Source organism: Podarcis pityusensis (genome assembly GCF_964106645.2).
Source record: "Podarcis pityusensis genome assembly, chromosome: 14".
NCBI classification, from domain to species: Eukaryota; Metazoa; Chordata; class Lepidosauria; order Squamata; family Lacertidae; genus Podarcis; species Podarcis pityusensis.
The window spans coordinates 32,438,225-32,463,619 of NC_138039.1; the positions used below are offsets into that span (position 1 = coordinate 32,438,225).

At 44.0% G+C, this 25,395-nt stretch overlaps 1 protein-coding gene across 1 annotated transcript in view; it reads right to left on the bottom strand.

Annotated features, from left to right (window-relative positions):
- The window catches only part of IGF1R (insulin like growth factor 1 receptor), a 184,200-nt gene that overhangs the window by 10,418 nt on the left and 148,387 nt on the right, over window positions 1–25,395 (bottom strand). Inside the window, exons 9-20 of the mRNA XM_080982094.1 lie at window positions 24,053–24,220; window positions 19,790–19,994; window positions 15,564–15,850; window positions 13,793–13,929; window positions 13,372–13,531; window positions 12,503–12,608; window positions 11,881–11,951; window positions 9,843–10,072; window positions 9,125–9,235; window positions 6,055–6,214; window positions 4,896–5,025; window positions 3,106–3,240 (exon numbers count right to left, since the gene is read on the bottom strand). Coding sequence (XP_080838220.1) covers window positions 3,106–3,240; window positions 4,896–5,025; window positions 6,055–6,214; window positions 9,125–9,235; window positions 9,843–10,072; window positions 11,881–11,951; window positions 12,503–12,608; window positions 13,372–13,531; window positions 13,793–13,929; window positions 15,564–15,850; window positions 19,790–19,994; window positions 24,053–24,220 — 1,900 coding nt within the window. The remainder of the gene's footprint in view (window positions 1–3,105; window positions 3,241–4,895; window positions 5,026–6,054; window positions 6,215–9,124; window positions 9,236–9,842; window positions 10,073–11,880; window positions 11,952–12,502; window positions 12,609–13,371; window positions 13,532–13,792; window positions 13,930–15,563; window positions 15,851–19,789; window positions 19,995–24,052; window positions 24,221–25,395) is intronic.

A 25,395-nucleotide genomic window follows, 5' to 3' on the forward strand; every position in this document is an offset into this window, starting at 1 on the left:
TAAGCCCTATGTTTGCCTAGCTTCCCTCCTCTTGAAAAGCAGGCAGCCTGCAGGAACAGCTGCCACCCCCTCCTCACCTTCCCCCACCCCCTCACAACCAAGGAGAAAGAGTGTGACAAAAATATCCGAGATCCATTTCTGTTACTTCATCGCTGTTCCTCCCCAGCTGACGAGGCTCTGTCTCGGGGGGGGGGGGGGGGGGAGACGGACGGACTGGCACACCAGCTGGAGCCAAGAGCATGGGACACTGGGCTGGCTTCCTGCCCTGTGGCCTTTGGGCATTGCTGAGGAGATACCACAACCAGTGGAACGGGAGACACGTGACTAGCAGCGCCAGCAAGCACACATCACACTTCCTTTAAGCCAGTGCCAGTGCTTCCCATAATAGGAAGTTTTTTGCTACTCGCACCGAGTGGTTAAGGAGGCCTTGTTTATACTGTCTTGGAAACAAGATGCACTTCCCAAGATGGAGGAAGAATCTGTAAGTGGATGGAACCGGGAGGGAGAAGAGAAAACCAATATGCTAATAACAGCATCTTCTTTGCTGGATTCTGAATGGAAGTCCATGTCTGAGGCTGGATTAATATGTAGTTGCAGTTGTGTGGCTGGAAATGAAAAGCAACAACCACCCGTCTTGGTCCGTCAGGGTCCCCCTGTTAAAGCTGGCAATGATTCATTATAGGTACAGTATTTTTACACTTGAAGAAGGCTCCCAGAGCAGCTTAGATATGAGCAATGGGGGAGAGAGAGAAAAAAGGAAGGAAGGAAGGAAGGAAGGAAGGAAGGAAGGAAGGAAGGAAGGAAGGAAGGAAATCTCTGCCTGGAGGCTTGCAGTCTAAAAGGCACCATACAAAAGGAACAGTTGATGGGGAGAGAAGAGGGCAAGAAGAAAATTCAGGAACCCTTAAGTTAACAGTTTTTACACTGAGCAGCTGGAATGAAAACAGTTCAGGGAGAGGAAGAGCCAAATGGAGCTGGTCCTTCAGTAGAGCAAAGAGGACAGATCCTGGCGATGGATGGTTTCCTGCCCCCTTTGGACCAACAGCAGGTGTGTATGATGCTGGCTGGAACAACACTCCAAAAGATGGGGGCAGAGCAACATGATATACAAGCCAAATGTGGAGTAGTGGTTAGAGTGCCAGAGTAGAACCTGAGAGACCAGAGTTCAAATCCTAACTCTGCCATAAAGCATCATCATCATCATTTATTTATTATGCCACCCATCTGGCTGGATTGCCCCAGCCACTATGGGCAGCTCCCAACAAAAAATAGCAAAAGCACAATACAACAGCACACACTACATACAGAAATCTCAAACAGTATGTTCTTATTCACAATATATTTTAAAATAGTTCAAAATACTCCTTGAACTCTGGTATTGCCTCTTGCTTGTCTGGATGGTACATAGACATAGACACACACACACACACACACACACACACGTGCGTGTGTGTGCAAAAACCAACCTACAGTACAAAAGCAAAGTTCCCATTCATTGCTCCATCTTTCACTGATGTGTGGCCCTCAAAAGGATGTTAAGAAGGTAATGTGGTCCTCGTTCCCCAAGCCTGCCCAGGGCAAGACCTTGAACTTGACTTGGTACTTCAGTGGCAGCCCCTGGATTAAACCTTAGTAACCATATTGAGGGCTGGAATTCAAAGCTCTGCAGTTGTCTGCTGCTTTCCAAAACTGAGTCATTTACCCCATGAAGGATCAGAAAAATGAATTATGTAAAGTCTGACCATCAGTTGAAGCCAATTCAAGGGGGGAAGGAAGAGTTATTGATTCCATAAATCATGTCAATTGGTACCTATTAGCAACTCAACATTTAACTCTATACGAAACTTCATTCCAAACCCTCAACTTTAATCAGGGACTAATATAGCTTGGAAATGCCCAAAGGAAACAAAAATATGTGAAATAATTCTCTCAACATTATTTCAGTCTTAATGCCGGGGGGGGGGGGGACACGACACACTTCAGAGCTTTTAAAACAAAACAAAACACCCTATTATTCTCATCTATTTGTCCGTTGTCGTCCCCGCCAAAGGAAATGAAAATGGGAAAACATTTCTTTTCCTCTACAGAACTCCAAAACACACACAATCACACACACCCTTCCTCTCACCCGCCTTGCTGAGCTATTCCCACAATGTCAAGCATAATTTCAAAGCCGTTTGAGCCTGCTGGAGATTCCCATCCTGGAAGGGAAAGAATGCAAGGTGGGGGAAATCCACTTCCATGGCAACCTCCAACAGGCTCTTCCTCTTGCCCAACCCGAGTGAGCGAGCAAGCAGCAAAACAACACTGGATTGTCACCGGACACCATCCCGAGTTCGCTGGCCAAATAAGCTCTTTCCCCAAGAATCTGAAGCAGCTGGGGCCCCCTAAGCTATTGCATCCCTTGTGTGGGCCTCTGACAAAATCGCAAACAGCAAGGCGCAGCATTTCTTTTCCAGAAAGCCAGTTCACAGAGAAGCGAACCAGGCTTGAAACCAGCTTGTGTAAAAGCTGGGGGTTGAGACGAAACAGCCTAAAGCTGGCTAACCATTGTAGCTGCTTCCGGTGGGAGGAAAACCTTCCGAAAGAAACATTAGTGTTGTGAAGATTCCTGACTTGAAAGAATCATGGGCTCATAGGAAGCTGAAATGGAGTCAGACCACTTGTCCACCTAGCTCAGTACTGTATGCACTGACTGGCAACAGCTCTATGGGGTTTTAGGCCAGTATGTCTCCCAACTCTAGCTGGAGATTAAACCCGGGACCTTCTGCATGCTAAGCTCTACTGCTGAGCTATGGCCCTTCCCAACTGGAGTTACGGTCAATGAAATACATGCAATACATTGTGTAGGACAGAGGTTTGGCATTAGCCGCTTAAGAATTCCCAGCTCTGGCAATTCTTAATGGGAAACAGCGTAAATGGGAAAGTGATCTTCATGGGCAACTGGGTCTCAGCAAAAACAATCTGCTCAAATCTGCGGTAGCTCAGTTCCATATCCCCCACTACCCCTTCAGCCTGCCTTGATGACACAGACAGCTTGCTAGCATCAGAGTCAAGGCAGTCAGGTGAGACGAGAAAGGCAGATAAAGATGGGTCGATACATACAGCATATCAGGACAGTTGTCTGGCTTCTCCAGAAGGCCGCCCTCCATCACGAAGCGAAGAACTTGCTCGTTGGACATGCCTTGGTAAGGCTGCTCTGCTAACGTGGCTATTTCCCACAAGACGACACCAAAAGACCTACAAGAAAAGCCTAAAAGTTAGGTAGCATTCTAGCAAATGGAAGTTTAAACTGAATTGGCTACTTTTGTGCACTGAGCTTATGTGAGCATCGGAGAGGGGATCGGGTATTTTGCTCACATCATCATCAACTAAGTAAGTAACCTCCTTCTCTACCCCAGACTTGCAAACGAAGGACAATATCTCACCTCAACAAAGGGAGTCAAGAGCAGAGAAATTCCAGAGGTATGGGAATTGGGCCAAACTGAGGAGGAAATGGAGCAGGGCTTGAAAAAGCCACATACATAATGAAAGGCTGCTCTGAGGTATGGAAATGGAAAGATCAAAGGATTCCAGCTTTATTATGGGGGCACACAGCAAGCCATGTGTTCACTGATGGCCCAACATCACAATGGCATTCTTTCTGTGGACTACTGGAGGTACAAGGCTACCTTTTATGGCTTGGAATATACACGTGATAAACCAGTATATGTCATGGCTTCTGGAAGACTGCGCCTATACCAAAGCCACCACTCAGGAAACCATTCACAAGTTATGGGGCACACACCTTTTCTGATCTGGTAATAAATCTCTCGTATTGGAAGAAGAAACAAGTGCAAACAGTGGATGTTTGGGTCAGTTGCTTTGAGTGTTTTGCCGGTTTTACACATGCACCTCCCTGAAGTGTAAATTATGTCATGATTTAAAAGTAAAAACCCAGTGTTGATCTGCAGAAAATATCTGCAAAACAGGAGGCTAGGTTTATGCCAAAGTCACATGGATTTTGTATTGCAAGTAACACTTTATGCTCCAAATACTACATGGGAATTTTGTGTCTGCACAAGAGGCTCTTCCACATGAATGCAGATGCTGGAATCCATCCTAACAGAAACTCACCGGGTTCTAACTAAAATCTCAATACCCTGGGATCTGGATTCAAATCACGCACACCCCTCCCTGCAACACTATTTCTGGCTTGGATGATAGTGTGCTTATTTTACTCCGTCAGTGGAATCTGAAATAAAAGCTATGTAAGCCTAGCTCTGAAATTAGCTTTTCCAGAAGACAGGGCTACAAAGGGAGCAACGGGTTCTCCCTTCCCAAGAATTCTGCAATGGGAAGCCAAGTGGTTTCCAAAATACACTCGTCTATGTAAGAAGCATGACTGCCAAAGCGTGGAGTTTCAAAATGCTTCTCTGGGGCTGTGGGAAAAACAGCATAGACACAAAATGACACAACTTCTAATTTTACAGCTTTAAGTCTATTATGTCAAAGAATTTAATCCAAAGCCGATATATATATATATATATATATATATATATATCCTGGTGTTTTCTTGCAATGTCTCTAGTTCTCCTCTCTAATTCTTTTGCAGCAGCTGCTAAGTAGCCCTGCATGGATATTACAGGACCGAGCCAGCCTTAAAGCCATATAGGTATTTGTTTAAACATGTTTAAAACTGGGGGTTTGGCATGACAGAAGTTCCAAAACAGAGGAAGTAGCACCCTTGAGACTATATTACACAGGGGCCGCAGCAAGGAGTCTACAAATAGGATAGATAACAGGAAAAAACAGAGTTGTCCAAAAGCTTGATGTGGTGTTTTCTCCAAGCCATAATCAAGTTGCAAGGGTTCTGGGAATGTTGCAAAAACAACACCAGACACATTCATTATTACCAGACGTCCGAGTTTGTTGTGAACACGCCATCCTTCAGTGATTCTGGGGACATCCAGCGGACGGGCAGCAGTCCCTTCCCACCTTTGCGATAGTAATCGGTCTCGTAGATATCTCTCGTCATGCCAAAATCTACATGGTACACAACAGGACACGTTGTTAAAATAATAATAATAATAATAATAATAATAATAATAATAGTAGTAAAAATAAAACGAAAGTACCACATTGCCATGAAAGCTGAAGAACCTTAAGAACTACCTCTAAACAATTCAAGCTGCCAACAACTGAAACCTGGGGGGGGGGGGGGGGAGTCAGAACATTGGGTCCTTCTAGCTTAATACGGGCTACACTGACTGGCAGCAGCTCTCCAGGGTTTCAGGAAGCGGGGGTTCCCAGCCCTACTTGGCGATACATGCAATGTAACTCAGAGTTATTGGAAGAATAAAATGAGAGTGGAGAAATCCATGTGGCACACTGCCTCGACCTGCTTAGAGGAAAGGCAGTGTGTACAAATATTATTTCTCCAGTGAATCAAACAGATTGGTCACTGTTGTGGCTCCCCTGGAGGTTTCTATTTGTGCTTCCTTGCATTCACAGGATGCACCACAAATACCTTTTTCATCTGCAGTCATATGGAGGGAGGAGGAAGAGCCAAAATTCTACCTTGCTGAAAACTGGACATTTTACTCCAGCAGCCTCTAGTGATCTCACAAAGCCCTGCCCACAGCATTTTCAAGCTCTGCCTGCTCCACAGCCTCCCAAAATGGCCAGAAACTTGCTTTTGCTCATTTTCTTCTTAAAAACTTAAACGCCAAGATACTCAGGGTGCTTGGCTCTCCACTAGACATAGACTTGCCCAGTGTTGTTCTCGAGACATGTGACAGGCACAGCTCTAAACAGAAGTAGCTGCTGAAGATGCATTTTCAGGACCCATCCTATTCTTGCAAACGTAGTATGCTTTAACTGATTTTAATTCTGAATTTTAAATTGTTGTAATCCGCCTTGGAACCTGCTGGTGAAGGATGGGGAATAAATTTAATGATAACAAGCAGCAGGAAAAACCTATTGCAGACCTGTGGCTTCCAAATTCCCTACCTAGAACTAAGATCCTTCTTTCTTTTGTATTTCACCTTTGGACTGAAAAAAAAGGGGGGGTACCTCCAATTTTCACAGTAAAGTCCTCAGCCACCATACAGTTCCTTGCAGCGAGATCTCTGTGGACAAACTTGTTGGCGTTGAGATAAGCCATGCCATCCGCAATCTCGCCTGCCATCTGAATCATCTTCTTTAGGGCTGGAGGAATATGAGCCGGGTTATTCTGAACAAAAAGGGAAAGAAAGACAACTGTTAACATGAGTTTAAGAAGCTGTTGCTTTCTTCCTTGCTAAATTTTCAGTGGTTTGGCTAGGATCTGTTCAGATTCATTTATTTGCATCTAGCCATCCGTCCACTCCAAAAGAAAGGTTAAACACAGGTGGCAAACCCAGGCCTCTCTACTTGGCCCATCAAGCCATTTCTTTGAAACCATGGCCAACTGCTCTACAGCTGATGTCACATGTGATGTCAGGTGTCTGGCAAGTAGAGACATGGTTGCAGAAAGCAGGATTGAAGCACAGGGAGTTCAGTCCTGTTCAGGAATTCCAACCAGTTCCATGCACCAAATTTGGCCCTCTAGAGTGGGAGGGAATACTGTACAAGGAGTTCAATCCTACTCAAGTTTGGATAGACTAGACAATTCCTGTACATAGCAGTGGGACAATCAAACAAACATACAGAGAAAAAACTTCCGCAGCAACTATCATCCAACTGTCCCTGGTTGCTAAGCAATATTTCCACCTGCCTACCTTTTAACACGAACAGAATTAACCCTTAAGTTGCACGTGGAATGATCTCTGTTCTCAACACCTCTGACAGTGGAGGGAAAACATTGCCACCATGGCTCACAGCCACTGAGAGCCTTTCCTCCATTAATTTGTGTAATCCCGTTTTCCCTTTCAAGGAAGGAATGTAGTTTGCTTTCCAATCACATTTTAATTGTCCTCTTCCACAAATGTGAGGTGCTCCCACTGCTTTAACTGTAAATTATCTACTCCAGAGGCTGACCGCAATGAGGCAAGGGCCTACAGGGAGACCCGAGCATATACCACTAGCCCTCATTTTAGTAGAATATGATTTTCAGGGGCTCCCGCTTTCGCCTACCCTATTTGAACCATGCAAACAGCATGTGGGCGGCTGCAAGCCTTCTAATTGCCAGCATGAATGCTAAATGCTGGGTGCATGACTAAATATTAGTGTTTGTTGCAACACTCATTCATAATTCAGATCAAAAACAAAAAGGGTAACAGCATGTAGCATTTAATACATGAGCAATTAGCTTATCTGTGCGCCTACCAAAGACCCACGCTGGGTTACGCGTAGGCACAGAAAGTTTAATTCAGGCCTGAAAAGCAGCCAGTCTAGCGGTGCACATGACAGGCATAAAGAAACAAGCAACTGCCACCTATAATCACTGAGAGGGATGGTGGCTCATGGGGTCCAAATCTGGGCAAAAAGGTCAAAATGACAGCAGTTTACAGGTTTGAGGAGGAAAGCAGAAATTTTTTAGAAAATACAAGTACTCTATACACTGCTCACATATTGAGCATAGACATATAAGACTGAATGCATCTTATATGTATAGAACTATTCTATAATAGTTCTTTTAATCTTATAATAGAACTATTTTAACTCTTTTAAAATGTGGAATTGCTTTTAAATGTTTGTACTGTTTTATAAACAGAATTATTATTTTTATATACTCTCTTTAATTGTTTTTACTTTTATTGTTTGTGTGAGTGTGTCCCGGTATTGCACGCTATTTTGTAATTGTTTTATCACAGTATGTTTTATTCTCATAAACTGCTTTGGGACCTTACGGCAAAGCGGGGCAAGAAACTAAATAAAGTAATGAACAAAGAAGCTCAACTGCATCTATTCTTCTACAAATTACTTCCTTTTTCTAGGAACTGAGCACATCCGTCTACTACAGCGTATTGTAACCTCCTTCCCCGTATCATCTGTAGAAGATAACTGCCGTTTGCCTAGCTAGGGAGCAGTGATGTGGGTTTTCCACAAAATTTAAGACTTGGAACTATTTCCAGTGGGGAATTTGCACATGGTTAATCTAAATCAGAACATTTTCTGTTTGTGTCAGGAAAAGTGCCCCAGAGAGTGATCTAGTTTATACCATGTTTATTTTACTTGTATTTAATAAACACAGCTAAAAACATCAAAACTGCCAAGCTTGGCTACTATTGCATTTGCAGTAGGCATCTCATTGTTACTAAGGAACTTATCAAACAGGAAAATAAACCACCCACATCGCTGCTAGGGAGGCCATAGTCAAGGCAGTATCTGAACTGGGAGATGTCCCAGCTCACAGGCCAGACTCTTCTCCTGCTACAGCAATATGGAAGCACCCCAAAAACGCACAAGGACATGGGTTACACACCCTTTTTGGTTAGGGCACTTCAGGTGGAAGAGGCAAGAATACCTACACCTGGGGCTGGTGGGGTTTCTTACAACAAACCTTTGGTGATTCTGTATTTTCAAATGATGGAATGCTCCCCCCCCCCCCCATATGACGGAAAGTTCATATTTTTAAATACAACAATGTAACAATGCTATAACTCTACTTAGGTAAAGGGGCCCCTGACCATTAGGTCCAGTCGCGACCGACTCTGGGGTTGCGGCGCTCATCTCGCTTTATTGACCAAGGGAGCCGGTGTACAGCTTCCAGGCCATGTGGCCAACATGACTAAGCCACTTCTGGCGAACCAGAGCAGCACACAGAAACGCCGTTTACCTTCCCACCAGAGTGGTACCTATTTATCTACTTGCATATTTTGACGTGCTTTCGAACTGCTAGGTTGGCAGGAGCAGGGACCGAGCAATGGGAGTTCACCCCGTCACGGGGATTTGAACCGCCGACCTTCTGATCGGCAAGTCCTAGGATCTGTGGTATAACCCACAGCGCCACTAGCTCATAACTAAATAACTACCACATTTCTAAACATAATTAAAACTGCTAACAGTTAGATGAGGAGTCACCAACCATTTTAAGGTCCATGTGGGACGAGTACCCCTCATTATCTTACTTCCCCTCCCCAGTTCAGCCTCCTCGCCCCTGCCCCCGGGGCAACTGCTTGGAGTGCAAAAAAGCAGTCAAACCTTTCAACACAGGACTGACCTCTGTGCCTGGTCGGAGTGACCGCAGGTAACTCTTCAAGTCTCCACGGGTCATAAGTTCCATGATAACCAGCGTGGGCTGGCCTTGAGAAACAACTCCAAGCAGCCGCACCTGAGAGAAGAAAGCCTTGGGTTATTCACCTGCAGAGGCAGTGTTTTATTAAAAGGTGTGCACTTTCATGTACTGTACTGCACTTGTGAGTGTGTGACTTTTCACTACACACACACACACACACACACACACAAACCAAACACGATGCATCCACTTGGGAAAAGGGGAAGAGGAGGAGAGACAGATAGAAATAACATAACATAAGCAGTGGAGGCCAGGCCACTAGAGTGAATGGGGCTCTGCCCCACCAACTTCAGCTTGTCCCCAGGCAGCCTCCACCTGCCCACCTTCTTACTTACAGCCAGTCCAGAGGGTGGCACCAGATGTCAGCATCCTCCTCCTAGCTGCGTACTCAACATAAATTTAAAGCAGTGCCGCCCTGCCCCAAAAAGAACCTGGGAAGAGCATTGAGAAAACTAATCCCAAGAGCTATGAAGGAAGCTTTTTTTCTGATTCAGAACTCCATTTATACCGGTTCTGTACAAAAGCATCACACAGGCAAGCAAATAGCTGTTTTCCTGTTTGGAGCAGCATTTCCCAGGATTTAAGTAAGAGAACGGGGGATAGCGCGGAGTGGAAGAAGCTTTAATGTGTTTCAGCAACTTACGACATGGTGGCAGTTGAACTCCTTCATCACCGAAGCCTCGTTCAGAAACTCGATCCGCTCTCGCATGCTTGCTGACTCATTAACTGTTTTGATGGCCACCCTGGTTTCTGGCTCGTCTTTAACTACGCCTTTCGCTATCCCTTCGTACACCATTCCAAAGGAGCCCTGCCCCAATTCTCGGCACATGGTAATCTTTTCCCGGGGTACTTCCCATTCATCTGGAACGTACACTGTAAAAATCACAAGGAGAACCTGTTTCACAAGCAGCTTTGAACTGAAACGACAATCATAATTAAAAAAACAAAACGGAACAAAAAACAGAGTGCAAGCAACGTCCTTTTCCATTAAAGCATACTAGGATGTTCTGCACTTCATGCTTTTATTTCAACAGTCATCTTACTGCTTCAGTCCTTTGTAATCATTATGTTGTTTAGCCATGCTATAACGCTGCCCCCATTTCACAGTTTGGAAACTGACCCTGAGCCAAAACATCAGGCCCAAGGATGCACAAATGAGCCTACTGCTGAAGTAAGACACAGACCCAAGCTTTAGCATGTGGTGTACCTGGCAAGGGAGCATTCTGCAGCAGAAGTGTAATGCAAATGCATATTTTAAGAGGGTAAGGACACTTTGCTTAGCATCTGCTATGCATTTCAACAGAAGGGAGCAGAATAATGTGATTAAAAAGCTGTAACGTGTATTTCTCAACAAAGGGTGGGGATGTCGTGGCAGCCACCATTACAACACACTCTAGAAGGGGGGGGGGTTAAGAGAAGGGACATTTTCCACTCAGCTGGAGATTAGCTAACTTTGTAACTAATAATTCACACCTGTGTTTTCTTATTTCCTCTTCCCTACCAATCCATTTTCCTTTTGTATCATTTTTTAAAAGTGTAAGCCTGAGGGGAGGGACTGTTATTGTTGCGTATTTTTGTGATTTGAAAGTCACTTGGGGAACTTCTTTTGGCTGAATAGGAAGATTATTTTTTATTTTTAAAAAAAATACACAAGCCACACGAAACTCCAGGTTTAACTTCCAAGAACAAGGTCACAATTTCAACTCCAAAACATTAACATTTCCCTGTTTTCTTGGATGCCAGAAAGCTGGACTGGATTGCTCCAGGATGCAACTTAAGAGCTATAAATCCTAGCTTACAATTGGAAGGTGCAACCTCTGACAAGTCTTCAAAAAGCTACAGCCTAGCATTTAAGAAAAAAACAAAAGGTTAAAGGTTTCACTACAAATAAAAACTAGTGCTAAGTGTAGCTGAGAAAGATGATGAGAAAGAATTGAGAAGGAAAGGACCATAGCTCAGCAGCAGAGGATCTGCCTTTCATGCAGAAGGTGTCAGGTTCAATCTCTAGGTAGGACTGGGAAGGCGCTTTGTTTAAAATCTTGCAGGGCTTCTGCCAGGCAGCATAAACAATACTGAGCTAGATGGAGCAATGGTCTGATTTGGGATAAGGTAGCTTCCTATGTTACTATGATAGCTGAAAGATACGGTTCCCTGCAATCTTTTAACTATGTATTTATGTTACTGTTTTTAAGTATTTTAAATATCCTTCAATTTGGGGGTTGTTTGCCTCCCTGGGCTCTTTTAGGAGGAAGTGTGGGACTGAAATTTAAAAATAAATATAAATCAATATATACAAGAGGCCTGCACTGTGGTTTTAAGAAACATCACCAAGAATTTAAAGAATTGTTAAAGTTCACTTCAAATGATTATTTGTATAGTTTTTATTAGTGTTTAATGTTTTATTGCTGTACACTGATATGATACTTCATGCTATTGCAATACAGAAATACTATTAGGTTTTCTTTAAGAACTTTCTGACCTACCTTGACCTTATAAAAAAAAAAAAGCTTGAGACCCCCTCTCCCCAGCCCCCCAAACTTCTTCTTTGCCTGAATGACAGTAAATGTCTTTACAACTGGTTCACATAGAGCTTCTTGTGACTCCACCTCAGACTCAGCATTCACTTTTATTCCAAGATGTTGCTGTCTTAAAAGGAGTCAGAAGTGGAAGGCCTGACTTACCATCTGAGGCGCTGAAATATTCTGGGTTCACAGAGGCATAGAGCACTCCATTTCCAAGCCTGTCGCTGTTCCTGTTAAAATGCAAGAGGAAAGTTCCTTATTTCAACACACGTATTTTTTTTAAAGAGAGAGAGATCAACATTTCACTCTATTCTGGTCCTCTCACCTTTGAGTTCTGGTTTGTGACTTGCTTTTCACACCCACACCCACCCACCCACCCCAACAGCAGCATTTGGCAGGTTGGGAATCAATTGTGTTACTTCCCAAATATGCCTATGCTCAATGACTGACTTATTGAACCTGGGTTAGCTGAACAAAATAACAACAACAGTAACAGCAGCAGCTTGAGTCAATCAATTATAGCAAGGTGAAGAACACACAATATATTTGTCCTTGTCTAGGCTAGTATGACAAGGTTCAACCCAATGTGCCTGACTACAAAATCTATCAGGAAAGGGGCAATGTTACTTTCTGACTTACTACATGCTGGCTGTCGTGTTGTTGTGAGGATGTTGTTGTGAGGATAAAATGAGGAGAGGGAGAATCATATATGCCCCCTTGAGCTCCTTGGAGGAAAAAGTGTGATATAAATGCAATAATACAAATAAATATCAACCCTCACCTCTTTTTATTACAGACATACAGCATGATGAGCAGCCCTCCAATGATCAAAATGACAGCAATGGGTAGAACAATAATCAGGTGCAAGAAACCCCCGTAATTCGGTGCTGCAGCAATCAAAACAAGAAAGTAAATAAAAGGGTGGTGATTATTCATGTGTGCATCTCTACTGCTGCACTAGCTAGTTAGACCTCTCCTGCTGGGCAAACTATCTCTCTCTCTTTCTAAATATATATATATAGAAATATAAAAATCACACACAGACACAGAACACAGGGCCACCTAACAGAGCGTTCTTTTTACAAAAGCACTTCCAGATGATCGGTATTTTGGGGTACGACTCAACTACATATCAGAAAAATTCAAGCTGCACTGTTAGAGCTGATTTGGAGGTCCTGTGCTTCCTGAAAAAGAGCAGAGGTTTTATGATAAAGGAAGGTGATTGGGAAATGGCACTGGAAAGTGTGGGATAACACTTGTTTTGGCACAATGTCATTTAATCTCCTTGAAAATGCTCAATTTAACTTCCTTGCAAATGTTATCAGAACGAATGCTCAAATCGGGATTAAGGTTCAACAAGCAGATCATCTGGAGGAACCCCAAGGGTGGCTGGCTGTTGCTCCCAAGGAAACTCACACGGAGGAAAGAAAAAGAAAAAGAAGACACAGCTCATCTGCTGTTTCATCTACAGTATCTGCCTTGAAACACTGACATTCTAATCAAATCAATCTGGGATAAATATCCAACCATCCATTTTCTGCAAAAAGTTCAGAATCTTAATTCTAAAGAACACACGAAATATTGGGGGGAAAGCAGTTACACAACCAGTGTGTCCGTTATTTCCCTCCCCACCAATGAAAACATCCTTACTTTTGGGCTGCACATAGAATGAGATTGCCTCAGTCCAGGATCCGTTCCCAGCCAGTGACGTGGCTTGAACTCGGACAGAATAATTTCCAGGGTTCAGATGTGTCAGTTTGGCTCCTCGAAGTTTCTTGTATTCTTGTCTTGAAACACATTCCCGCTTCTCCTACAGAAGTTTTTTTGCGGGGGAGAGAAAAGCAGTTAAAATAGTTTTTATTAATGCAGCTTGTGCATGCAGGACACTGAGACTTGAGGCTCTGTAACCCGGAGGACAACTAGCAGAGCTTCTTCAGATGAACTTGGCGACTGGGCTGGGATAGAAGTGCTTAGGCAATCCTTAAGGTATCTTGGTTTTTCAGGGCTTTGTCTATAAACACAAGAACCTTGTAAATTGGGTTGGATGAAAAAGACCTATAATCCCGCTTACCTCTCCATTTTGCCCATATTTGATTTCATACATCAAGATCAACCCATTGGGGCTAACCGGTTCTGGCCACTTGAGGTATATAACGTTTTCTTCCTTCCCTTCCCATGTTACTGGCCCTGGAATGTTATCAGCTCCTTCTGCGAAAAGATGCGGGCAAGAGTCAATGTCAAGATTTGAGGCAAACAACATACCGTGGTGTCACTAAAGTCATAAGAACATAAAGAGAGCCTGTTGCATCATGCCAGCCAGATGCCTAAGGGAAACTGGCAAGCAGGACATGAGCACAATATCACTCTTTTCCCGCATGGCTTCCAGCAACTGGTATCCATACCCTTATCAGACCCACAACATGCATTTGGGGACCCATTTCTTAATTTTTTACTATATATTTGCCTGCTGGTAGTGCTCCTGCTATGACCCACACTGAATTAGGCCACGGCCCACCAGTGGTTCCCAACCCACCAGTTGAAGACCAATGGTCTACACCAGGCATGTCCAAAGCCTGTTTTGGGGGCCTAATCCGAAACAACTTTGGTCGGCCCTCACGCCTGTTCACTTCATCAAATCTGGCCCTCTTTGAAAAAAGTTTGGACACTCTACAGCAGTGGTTCCCAGTCAGCTAATTATCAAAGAGCGCCTATTTTTCAAAAGCCAAGCCACAGACCCCCTACTTTTGAAAATTTTGATATTTCTATGGTAGTTACCTCTACAAAGCAATTTTTTGAACAAAATGCGGGGTAGTCCCTAATAAGCAAAGGATTTTAGATATACTAAAGAACAGACTAGGGCTGAGTGATATCTGGTTTTTGACATTGTGATATATCAGTTGGGTATGGGGGGGGCATTAAGCTGCCGTCAGTAGGGCAGCCAGCGAAGATGCACGTCCACTGTGGCTACTGCTGTTTTACCGTTGACTGAGAAAAGCTGCTCTGTCTCAGTGCCAGGGGAAGGTAGTGCCACGGTGCCTTGAAGGGCAATCAGCTGCCCTGTTCTCCATCAGTGTGAGGGGGAGGTGGCACCTCACAATCAGCTGCCCAGTTTTCCCTCAACATGAGGGAAGGCTGCAGCGTTATCGACTCCCTCAGGGAAGGCAACTTGGATTAGCAGCGTTACCAGCTGAGATCACTGTGCGATATTGGCAGTGCCATGAAATCAGCAGCCTTGCTCTCCCTGACATGAGAAGCGATGTATTGCTGGGTCAAAATTGTTATCACGGTGTGATTTTGGGCCAGTATATTGAAAAATTGCACAGCACTAAAACAGACCATAAAATTTTTGGTATTACCATGCAAAAATGCCAAATATTTAGTTGGAGGGGACACAAGAGATGGGGCCATGGACCCCCTGGGTGTGTTCTGCGGACCCCCAGGAGTCCCAGGATAGCTAATTGGGAACCATTGCTCTACAGCGTGTCAGGCAGGGGTCTCTCCCAGGCTAGGAGAGACCCCTGCCTGAAACCCTGTAGAGTGTCTGCCAGTCAGTGTAGACCATTGGTCTTCAACCAGCCCTACCTGGAGATGCCAGGGATTGAACTTGGGGGCCATCTGCATGCAAAACAGTTGTTCTACACTGAGCTATGCTCCTTCCAGGTTGATTTCAACACAGGGAGTTAAAACTGCCTTTTGAAAGCGAGTCTGAGATTAAAACTTTGTGCCAGGTTTTTGTGGGTTTTTTGTAAGATGCTTTGAATGCAGAGATAAAGATGGAATTGTTCTTTTTATTATGATTAAGGAAGGAAGGAGAGAATTTAAGCCAGGTTTCAAAAATGTACCTGCAGGCATGGTTCTTGCAAAAACAAAGTTTGAGGCACTACAGCCGAGATTTGCAGCTTCATGATTGCAGCTGTGGATGTCAATACGGTAGAGCGTGAAAGGCAAGAGGTGGGAGATAAGTGTCCGCTCCCGGCCTTCCACTTTGCTTTCAAAGAAGGGAAACTCCATCTCGGCCTCCTCAGCATCCGATTCATTGGCAAAGTGCTCTGGGGCTGTGGCAGTCCTGTTCTTGTGAGCAAAGGTCGTGTTTGCAACAGGCGACAGATCCCTGCGCTTCCGGTCAGGCCTGGACAGAGAAACAAGAGAAGTCAGTGAAAGTGAGATTAGCATCCCTCTTTTATAAGGAGGAAAGCAAATTTAAGAGACCCCGTTTGCAGCCAGAAGTCACAATGTTTTGAGAGAAAATAATGAGAACCATTAGGATGGTTAAAGAATGACAGATGTCCAAAGCTTGCATGACGTCCCATTCAACAGAACTCTCTGTTTATAGGTGTTGTCTCTCCCGAGTTAAATTTCACATTGGTGATTCATCCAAGCCCAATAAAACACATTTCACAGGGAAGAGAAACAGAAAGGAGGCAGCTGAGGGCAGAAATGATATAGAAAACACTGTGGGAAAACAGAATCGTTTCAAACTCCATGGAAAGTTCAGCAATAGGACAAGCAACCATCAAGGAAAGAGGCAGATCCCATCACTGCATGCTTGCAAGAAAGCACTGGCCAGACCTTTGCTCCATATCTAGCTCAATTATTGCCTGCACTGGCTGGCAGCTGCTCTTCCTTTTTGGTTATTTTTTTTATTTGCAAATTAAACAAAGTAGAAAGAACAACAACAAAAGAATAAGAAAAGGAAGAAAAATAACCAATACATTAATAATACTAATACTAATAAACCACCAGCAGCTCACATCGATACAATTACATCAGTACATCCAACCTACAAGAAATGTATTAAGTTAATGTAAGACCTCCAGCTGTCCAAAGAGGTATCCCAAGACTGACATTTCATCTATAAGAAATATGCTCAAATGTAGCCAGGGAAGTGAGGTCTTCAGACCACTATGCAATAGGTGGTGGGTGTTCATCCTTCCTGGCTCAAAGTGTAAGTCTCTAAGCAACCATCAGGGCCCTCCAGGGCTTCAGCCAGAGAGTTTCCCCCCAGCCCTACCTGGAGATGCCTGAGATTTATATAAATATTTAGAAATCACACTTTAAAAAAACATACAAGGTGGTATACACCACACAAAACTACAGTAAGAATAAAAACATAAATAAAAACACAGTGGCTGGTAAACAGAAATTCAAATAACAAAGGCCTGTTTGAATAACACAGTTTTTAGAAGATGCTTTTTAAAAGGCAGGAATGATTCCAGCCAAACCTCTGCTAGGTCAGGGCTTGCCCACACTAAAGACTCGGTCTCTATTAAAGGCCAACCGACCCTCAGAGGCATGAGAAACCATAAGAAATGCCCCATTAGAGGTTCTCGGTGATCAAGGCAATTGTAAGGGATCAAGTGGTACTTAAGGATTGAACCTGGGAACTTCTGTGTTCAAAGCAGATGCTCCGTAACTGTATGACCAGCCTTCTTTAAGGTCTTAGGATAACCTGCCTTGGATAGCTTAGATTGCCACCAGAGTCTCCTTTGAGAGGAAGGGCAGGATATGAATTTAAAAAGTAATAAATAAAATAGCTGGGACTAGACCTAACTGGTGATGTGTTTAAAAGAACACAACCCTTTTATTTGGCATCTTTGGTGCTTTTGCAATGTTGCACACTCCAGCAGGAGGCTGGAAACATACTGCACCAGTCTAATAGGGACTGTGTTGACATACAAATTGCTCTCTCCCACGGGAGACAGCAATGAAGAAAAGGCAAACAGAGGAGGTGGGAGACAGACAGACAGACATGTGCAAGTAACAAGTCGCTTAGAGGGAGCAATCTCACCCAGTTCCTAATCTCACAGTTCCCTGACATCCTGGGCTCTTAAGTCACTTTAACTGCTCAGTGACTTACAAGTACAAGTGACTTAGCAGTTGCATCTCAACTGCTAAAGTTCTTCTAGCATTGAAAAGAAAAATGCACCAATTATGAACACAAGCTGAGCAAAGAGGAGGAAAATATGCAGAAACAGTCAAGGCTCATGCTAGCAAATCGTTCCCACTTGCTTCCTCCCACAACCCAAAACTGCAATCTAGAGACTGTCACAATACTTGATCATTTGCTACCATTTCTTCTAGGGTCAAGATGCTCACGGCATTCTGTTGCTTCCCCTGCCCCCACCAATGCATTACTCATACAATTTCAAAATTAACTACCAGCTGAAATAAGAAATCTATATTTGATTAGCACAAGGATGCCATGGCAGGAGAAAGCTTTGAGCAGTGACTATCGGAACTAAGCTGATGGCTGTGAAAGGCAGAGCCAGGCAGAAGTTTCCCTGGTTGCCATTGGCTAAATTAGTTAGTCTGCTCCTTAGATAACTCAGAAGGGCAAGGAATGACAGCAGTGAATGGCCCAGAGGAATGAGAGGAAAAAGCCGGAGAGAGAAGAAAAAATGGGGCATATAGAAAGTATAAACTTCACACAACCAGGAAAACATGCACTTATCAGCAACCATATGCCACTATCAGTTCCATCTGAGCCTTTTGATATGCAGGAGAAACAGGCTTTTCCAGAAACCTGATTTTAGTATCAAGTTTTGCTACCCAAGTCTAAAAGCAAATGCTATCTCCAGCAATGCTAATGGGAAATGCTGCTTTTCAAATCTAGGTAAAAGAAAGGCAAGCCATTTGCCAGGTCACCTAGGCATCTGTAAGGCCAGGAGTAGCTAGCATGGTGCCCTCTGGCTGGCACTAGACTACAAATTCCATAATCCCTGACCCACTGGCCTTGCTGGATGGGGCTAATGGGAGCTGGAGTGGAGTCCAACAGTATCTGCAAGGCACCATGTTGGAAATGCGCCATGTTAAGACTATTCTGAAGGCAACCATATGGAAATCCAAAGCTGTGGAACTCTCTACAAAGGTTCAGTAACCCCTGCAAAAAGCCCTCCAATGTGATGGCCAAAGGAAATAACCAGCAGTGGCTCTTTAGTGTGTAAAAAGGTGAATATGGTAGGGAAAGTTTACCACCCTCTCTTGCGTGGGGGCGGGGGGGGGGGGAATAATTGAAGACAGACTTGGGTTGCATAGTATCCCAAAGGAAACAATGTGATCTTGCAGTGAGGCGGGGTAGGAATTCTCATTTTCGTTGTGTTACTGGAATGAGCATCTTAGGAATTTTTGTATCGTACATGGTTTTATTTATTTTTGTTTCTCTTTGTTATTTGTCTTGTTAAGTTGCTTTGAGGCTCCCCCCAATAAAGTGAGTAACAAATGTAAAAACAACAAAATAATAGATAACAATACTGAGCAGTTATCTGCTTCCAAGCCCCAATGCAAAGAGATTGGTGCTCACCTTGAATGGCTTGGGACCCAGTTATACAATTGAGCACCTACTCTTAAATCAAGCTGCCTGTACTCTATGCCCCAACTATGGAATACACACCCCAAGAAGGCCCTCCTGGCACCAAGAGAGTCATCTTTGATGTACCAGGCTAAAACTTCATTATTATTATTATTATTATTCACTCAGGCACTTAAAAATCTTCATTATTTGATTGACTTAATGATGTTTTCTGATGGTCATTTAAAAAAATGCAATCTTGCCATTTAAATCCTGTGTAAACTGCCCCAAAGTATAAATTTTGACGAAACAAAATGGCTTTTGAACATGGGGCACATACCCTACAAGGCTCAAGGTAACTGCACTTATTTTTGTTACTAGCATGTAGGAAAGGGGTTTTCGATATTACTAGCTGGCGGCAGGGAGAGAAATCAATCAAAAATACAAAACAAAAAGTTATCGGTTATATATTCTGGAAAGTTGTTCATTCACTATGCATTTGGACACCTCTTAAAGATTCTGCAACATTTTCTGCGTGAAGGTTCTTGAGATCAAGGAAAGTTTTTGTGTATTTTGTGGTTACAAACAGATGCCATATTGAATCAGGATGTCAGACATAACTGTCCGACACTGCATTCGCTGATTTTAACCACCAATTTCAATAGTGCACAATTTACCCATTTCACAGATTTCCTAAGCAATGCTGGGTGTAAGGCTGCTCGTTTAAATTTTTTTTAAAAGAAATGAACCCCGTCGAGTGTTGGAAATGGACCCCCTCACCTGGGCAAAAAGATGGCATTATGTAGAAAATTCTCAAAAACTTTTCGGTATTCTGCCTCCTCCTTCTCTGCCTGCTTCTCTGCCTCTGTCTTTGGGCAGGAGCAACAAGGTCCCCTTTCTCCCCCAGAACCCTCAGGTTTGGTAGGTTCAGTTGCTTCCTCGGTATCGATGGTGCCGTCGGCGTATCTCCGAATTGGGACTTTATCTTAAAAAAAAGAGAGACGTGCAAAGAAATCAGAAGCTGAAGATGAACTGAGAAAGAATGGCCCCATGACAGCCTGCTTAAAGCAGCTCCAAATGTAGGAAATGCAAAGGTCTACTGCCTCTCTATTCCCCTTAAAGTGGTACAAGTCCCAATGGAAGGGTTTTGAGTGAAGAGGGGGCAGGAGAACAGTTGCAAACAGGCAAGAAAATTACCCCCCCCCCCCAAAAAAAAGGCATGGATGGCGACACTTGGGAAAACAGGAAACTGCCTTATACAGTTAGACTTATAACTTAGCTCAGAGTTGTCTGCATCATGGATGGAGAAGCTCAGGGCTTAGAGCGAGGTTAAATTATATTTAGTTTTTATCCAATGTTTGTTCCAATTTGTTTGCAGGGCAGTTACATGGCAAAAAAGACCATTCTACTCACCATGAATGGGATTTCTGGGTCTCGTGGAAGCTGCTGCCAAACTCTGTTATACTGCTATCCAGAGGTCAACAGGTAAAATAGCAAGTTACGTTTATAAACACAAAGAATTCCTACTTAGCTACCATGGATTTACACAACAGTGGAAGGTATTAGGCATATAGACAAGAGCTTATAGGATTCTGATTCCTCAATATCAGACTTGTAACTCCATTTGTCATCAACTGCCAGCACACTGTGTCTTGATCTCCAAGGGAAGCTGGGACTTAAGAGCCCCTATCCCGCATCAACGGGGAACTGTTGGAGTAACATTAGGTTGGTTTGGAGATCTTGAAGCAGCCGGCTAGGAAGTGCCCTGTGGCAGGACTACATCCTTTGCTGAAGTTCCCAGGAAAGATTCTTCAATGTATTGCAGGAGATCGGGGTTGAAACTAACTCCTGGAGAAATTCTAGCAGAATCCCCCAGAACCTGATGTAACCCCTCATCTTCCCTGGCAGGGAGTGTTAGTGGTCACAAGACATTGCTGGACTTTGGTGTGGGGTCAGGGCACACTGCTAAGTCTTGAAGCAGATGGTAGGAGTCTGATTCTACTACTTCATATTGTCCACTCCATTCATCACCATCTGGATCCATCATCTGAGGATCTAAATGTTGGTCTTCAGGGGAAGCACAGCCCCTTGGGAGGGACTGAGATCCCCTGCCAGAGCATGTCAAAATCTAACTGGATAATTTTTGGAGCCACTGCAGAAAGCTTTTTCATCCTGGACTTAGGCTTAGGATCAGGGGCCGCTGTGATCACCTTGTCAGCAGAAGTAGAAGTGGCTGCAGGAAGATCAATGAGTTTGAGTGTCTCCTTAGCCTTGCCTAGAAGCATGAAGTAATGGGGGTCCTGAAATCATCTATCAGATTCTGACTCCTCCACTTCTAATTCACCACTCCAACTGACACCCTCTTCACTCAAGGAGAGATGCTCTGATTCCTGATCTTTGGGAGAAGAAAAGCCCCATGGGAGGGACTGAGGAACCCTACGGGAAGGTCACACTCTAGACCATCTTTTGGCCTGGTGTGTAGGAGGAGGAGCAGAACTAGAAGGATTGAAAGTGACCTAAGGTTGAAGAGAGGAGGAAGGCATAACTGCATTTCTGGCCAGATCTACCAGCAAAGCCAGTGCAATAACTCTGGCTGCAGATCAGGCATAGCTGGAGTCTGGAGCTGTGTGGAAAGGGCAGAAGATGCTGCTGCCAGAGGGAATAGTTTTTGCGAGGGAGCTATGCGCTGCTAAACCAAAACTGTAGGAGCTTCTGTGGGATTTCTATAGGACCGCCTAGGAGAGAGGGGGAGCTCTCCAAACACTTGCAGAGGGGAGCAGCAAGTAGGCTGAGTTGGGGTTTCCTCTTGCCCCAAGAAAACTCTTCTGCCTCCTTGCCCTTCTGATTGAGTGCATGTCCATAGGAGCAGGGGGTCATGCCAGCTGCTGGTCTTCGACTTACAGTGCCTCCTTGGGTGGCAAGATTGAAAGCAGCCAGGGGGAAACTACTTGCATACCCTCTCTGGATCTAAGGCATTCATTGTAGAGCACCCTTAGGGAGGGGAAAAGCTGGCATCAAGGCTGAGAAGCAGAAAGGATGGTTGAAGACTGATGCAGTCAACAGAGTAGGGGGGGTGTCATCATTAAGTTGTGCTCACAGAGGCTGGGTCCTTAGCCTGTAAGGAAGAAAATTGCAGTGTAGCAGGCATTAGCTCCCTGCATGAGGTGGATGATTTCTTTAAGGCCTTGCACATATTTAAAGTGAATTCTTTTTTATTTTTCCCTTGCCTGTAGGCTAAGGCTTAAGCATAGCTGAGAGACTGAATTCTCTGCCGCCGCCCCCCCCCCCACTTGCCCGTGGGCTAAGGCTTAAGCAGAGCTGAGAGGCTGCTATGAGCAGGGACAAGACGGGCCGAGAGCACAGATCAATGGGCTTAAGGCAAGGTGGGAGGCAGTGACAAGCAGAGGAGAGGGAAGACTCATCTAGGTCCAGTGGAAAATGAAAGTAAAAATGGGTCTGGACGCTTAAAAGCAGAGCAGGAAAATTGCTTTGGAGGAAAGCCACACTGGAGCTAACTAACAAAGTTATGAGTAAAAAAGAGAAGGGGGGGGGGGCAGCCAGAAGGGGCTCTAAGGAAGGCAAACAAAGGTGAAAGGGAGAAGCAATCAGCGATAATGTTTGAAATTTGACAATGGAGCCAGGAGTCTTACACGACTGCTTTTGATGCACGCAAAAGAGAAACTGGCTCCAGAAGTTACAGGGAGGAGCTACATAGGAATTATTTGTATTTTTAAACTTATTTTGCCTGTTGACTGCCGGATGGCAGTATAACACAGTTTGGCAGCAGCTTCTATGAGATTCAGAATTCCCATTCATGGTGAGTAGAAGTCTCTCTTTCTTTTTCTTTTTTTTGACATTTAACTGCCCTGTAAACAAATAGGAAGAAATGTTTGATAATAACCCAATTTGGCAGCAGCTTCTACAGAGAGACCCAGAGAAAGCATTCATCTCACATTCATCTTGATTTGCTTGTGGGATATTTACACTTTTCAATACATTTCTCTGCCACTTTCCAAACTGCAAAAATTCCATGTTCTCTTTTTTAAGGGGATTTGTTGTACTAAGATGTCAGAGAACTTTAATCCACTTTAAATGCACAAACCTAAAATTCTGGTATGCTACTCAATCACTCCCATGAAATACTGGCAGTATGGGGGAAGGATTTGCTGAACTAACAAACTGAACTGGAATACAAAAAAGGGAGGCGCGAGGAGGTCCGGGAAACAAGCAAATGAAAGATAAGTAACGGAAAGATTGAGTTGTTTTTAACTACTTTTATTTTGTATTTTTCTTTTTTCTTTTTTCATTTTGTAATATTTTGAAAATTTTAATAAATATCTTTAAAAAAAAAAAAATGAAATACTGGCAGTATGGAGGCATCCCTGAAATGAGAACTAGAATTTCTCTAGGGTGCTAGAATTTTCGTTCCATTTTTTAAACTTGCAAGGAGATTCCTTTTGTTTGTAATATGGAGGAATACTCAAAAAACAGTACCTACCAGCTGTAGGACGAAGGAGCGGTACAGCCCATTCTGCTACTTCACTCTACTGCATGTGTAGACAACACCTTGATGACCTGCAGCCGATTTTGTGAAAAGCTAAACCAGCCTTTCCCCAGCCTGGTACTCTCCCTAAGTTGGTGAACTCCAATTCGCATCAGCCCCAGACAGAAGTCTCTCCCAGTCCTACATGGAGATGATGGAGGCTGAACCTAGGACCTTCTGTATGCAAAGCAGATGCTCTACCACTGAGCTATGGTCCTTCCCTAAAAGACCGTATGTTGTTGAACTACATCTGCTATTGACCCCACAATGAACCAAGGGAGATATAATTCAGCAACCAAGGTGTTGCTGAACTGTATAGCACATTGACTGCAGGTAGCAAAGCCAACATTCAAGACTGTTGGGAGTTGTAACCCCACAACTTGGGGTGGCGATGGCAAAATATTTCCCCGCCTTGCTCTTTGCAATCTTAGGAATTTTCAAAGTGCTAAGATGAGGAGGAACCCTGAAATTGTGTAAAGGCATTTCAACCTTGGTCTCACCTTTGGAGCAGTAGTTGTGCCTATAAAGGTAACTATCCTGAGGTTGCTGTTGCCACCGCACAATGTAGTAGGAGAGGTTGCCATTGGGGAAAGTGGGTGGGTTCCATTTCACAATCAGCTGAGAGGAAGAATTGGAAGCTGAAATGACGTCCAGAGGAACAGATGGTACTGGGGGGGGGGGGCATAAGAAATGAAGAAAATTAGAATTCCTGCAAGGTGATTATCACCTCCTAAAGTCAGAAACAGAACGAGATTATATTTACAGAAAAGAAAACCATTGTTAACGTTCTCCATGCAGGATATGTTGTGAACCGCTTTCAGATCTACAGGTATAGGGCGATATACAAATTTAATAAATAATAATAAAATAATATCCTTGGCTCATTCACCAGAGCTAAAGTACAAATACAGGACATCCTGGCACCCAAAATGCACATCCTTATTTATTAATTATGGGTTTAGACTATTAATGTACTGGTCCATTACAATAGTCTCTAAGTGGTGTACAGTGGTGCCTCGCAAGACGAAATTAATCCGTTCCGTGAGTCTCTTCGTCTTGCGGTTTTTTCGTCTTGCGAAGCACGGCTATTAGCGGCTATTAACGGCTTAGCGGCTATTAACGGCTTAGCGGCTTTAAGAAAAAGGAAACAAACTTGCAAGAACTCGCAAGACGTTTCGTCTTGCGAAGCAAGCCCATAGGGAAATTCGTCTTGCGGAACGACTCAAAAAACGCAAAACCCTTTCGTCTAGCGAGTTTTTCGTCTTGCGAGGCATTCGTCTTGCGGGGCACCACTGTACAATGAATGCAAAACAATGGAATGGAAATGCCTGCCAACACCTCCTGCCCCGTAATTTTAAGATTCTGTTTAAAATTGAGGAGTTTGGCCTTTTTTTTTTACTAGGTGGGGGTTGCCTGCTTGAGGGGGGGGGTAATCCTGATTATATCTATTTTATGGGGAGGGTTGCCTCTTTTTTGTGGGGTGGAGGTAGTTCTGAGCATAACCAATTCCCCCCACCCCCGGTGAAATGGATATTTGTAGGTTCTTGTGGCAGTTGTGTTCCTATGCTTAAAAAGGTCAGCAAAGGCTGTTCCAAAGCAACACAGGTTCATATGCCCCCAAATGAACCTGACACTCGTTAAAGGAACCTGTGGTTCCTCGGGAGCATAATCAATGTTCCTTAATTAGAAGATCAGTTATGTCAGAGAAGCTACTCTGAAAGGCAGCCTCTGGCTTCTCTCCCTGTCACAACTGCCCCCTCCAGCAACACGCAGCCCACGAAAGGGGCTTGACTATGCACTGGGATGCACTCTCGGTTCACATGGGACAATGGGGAGGGCCTGA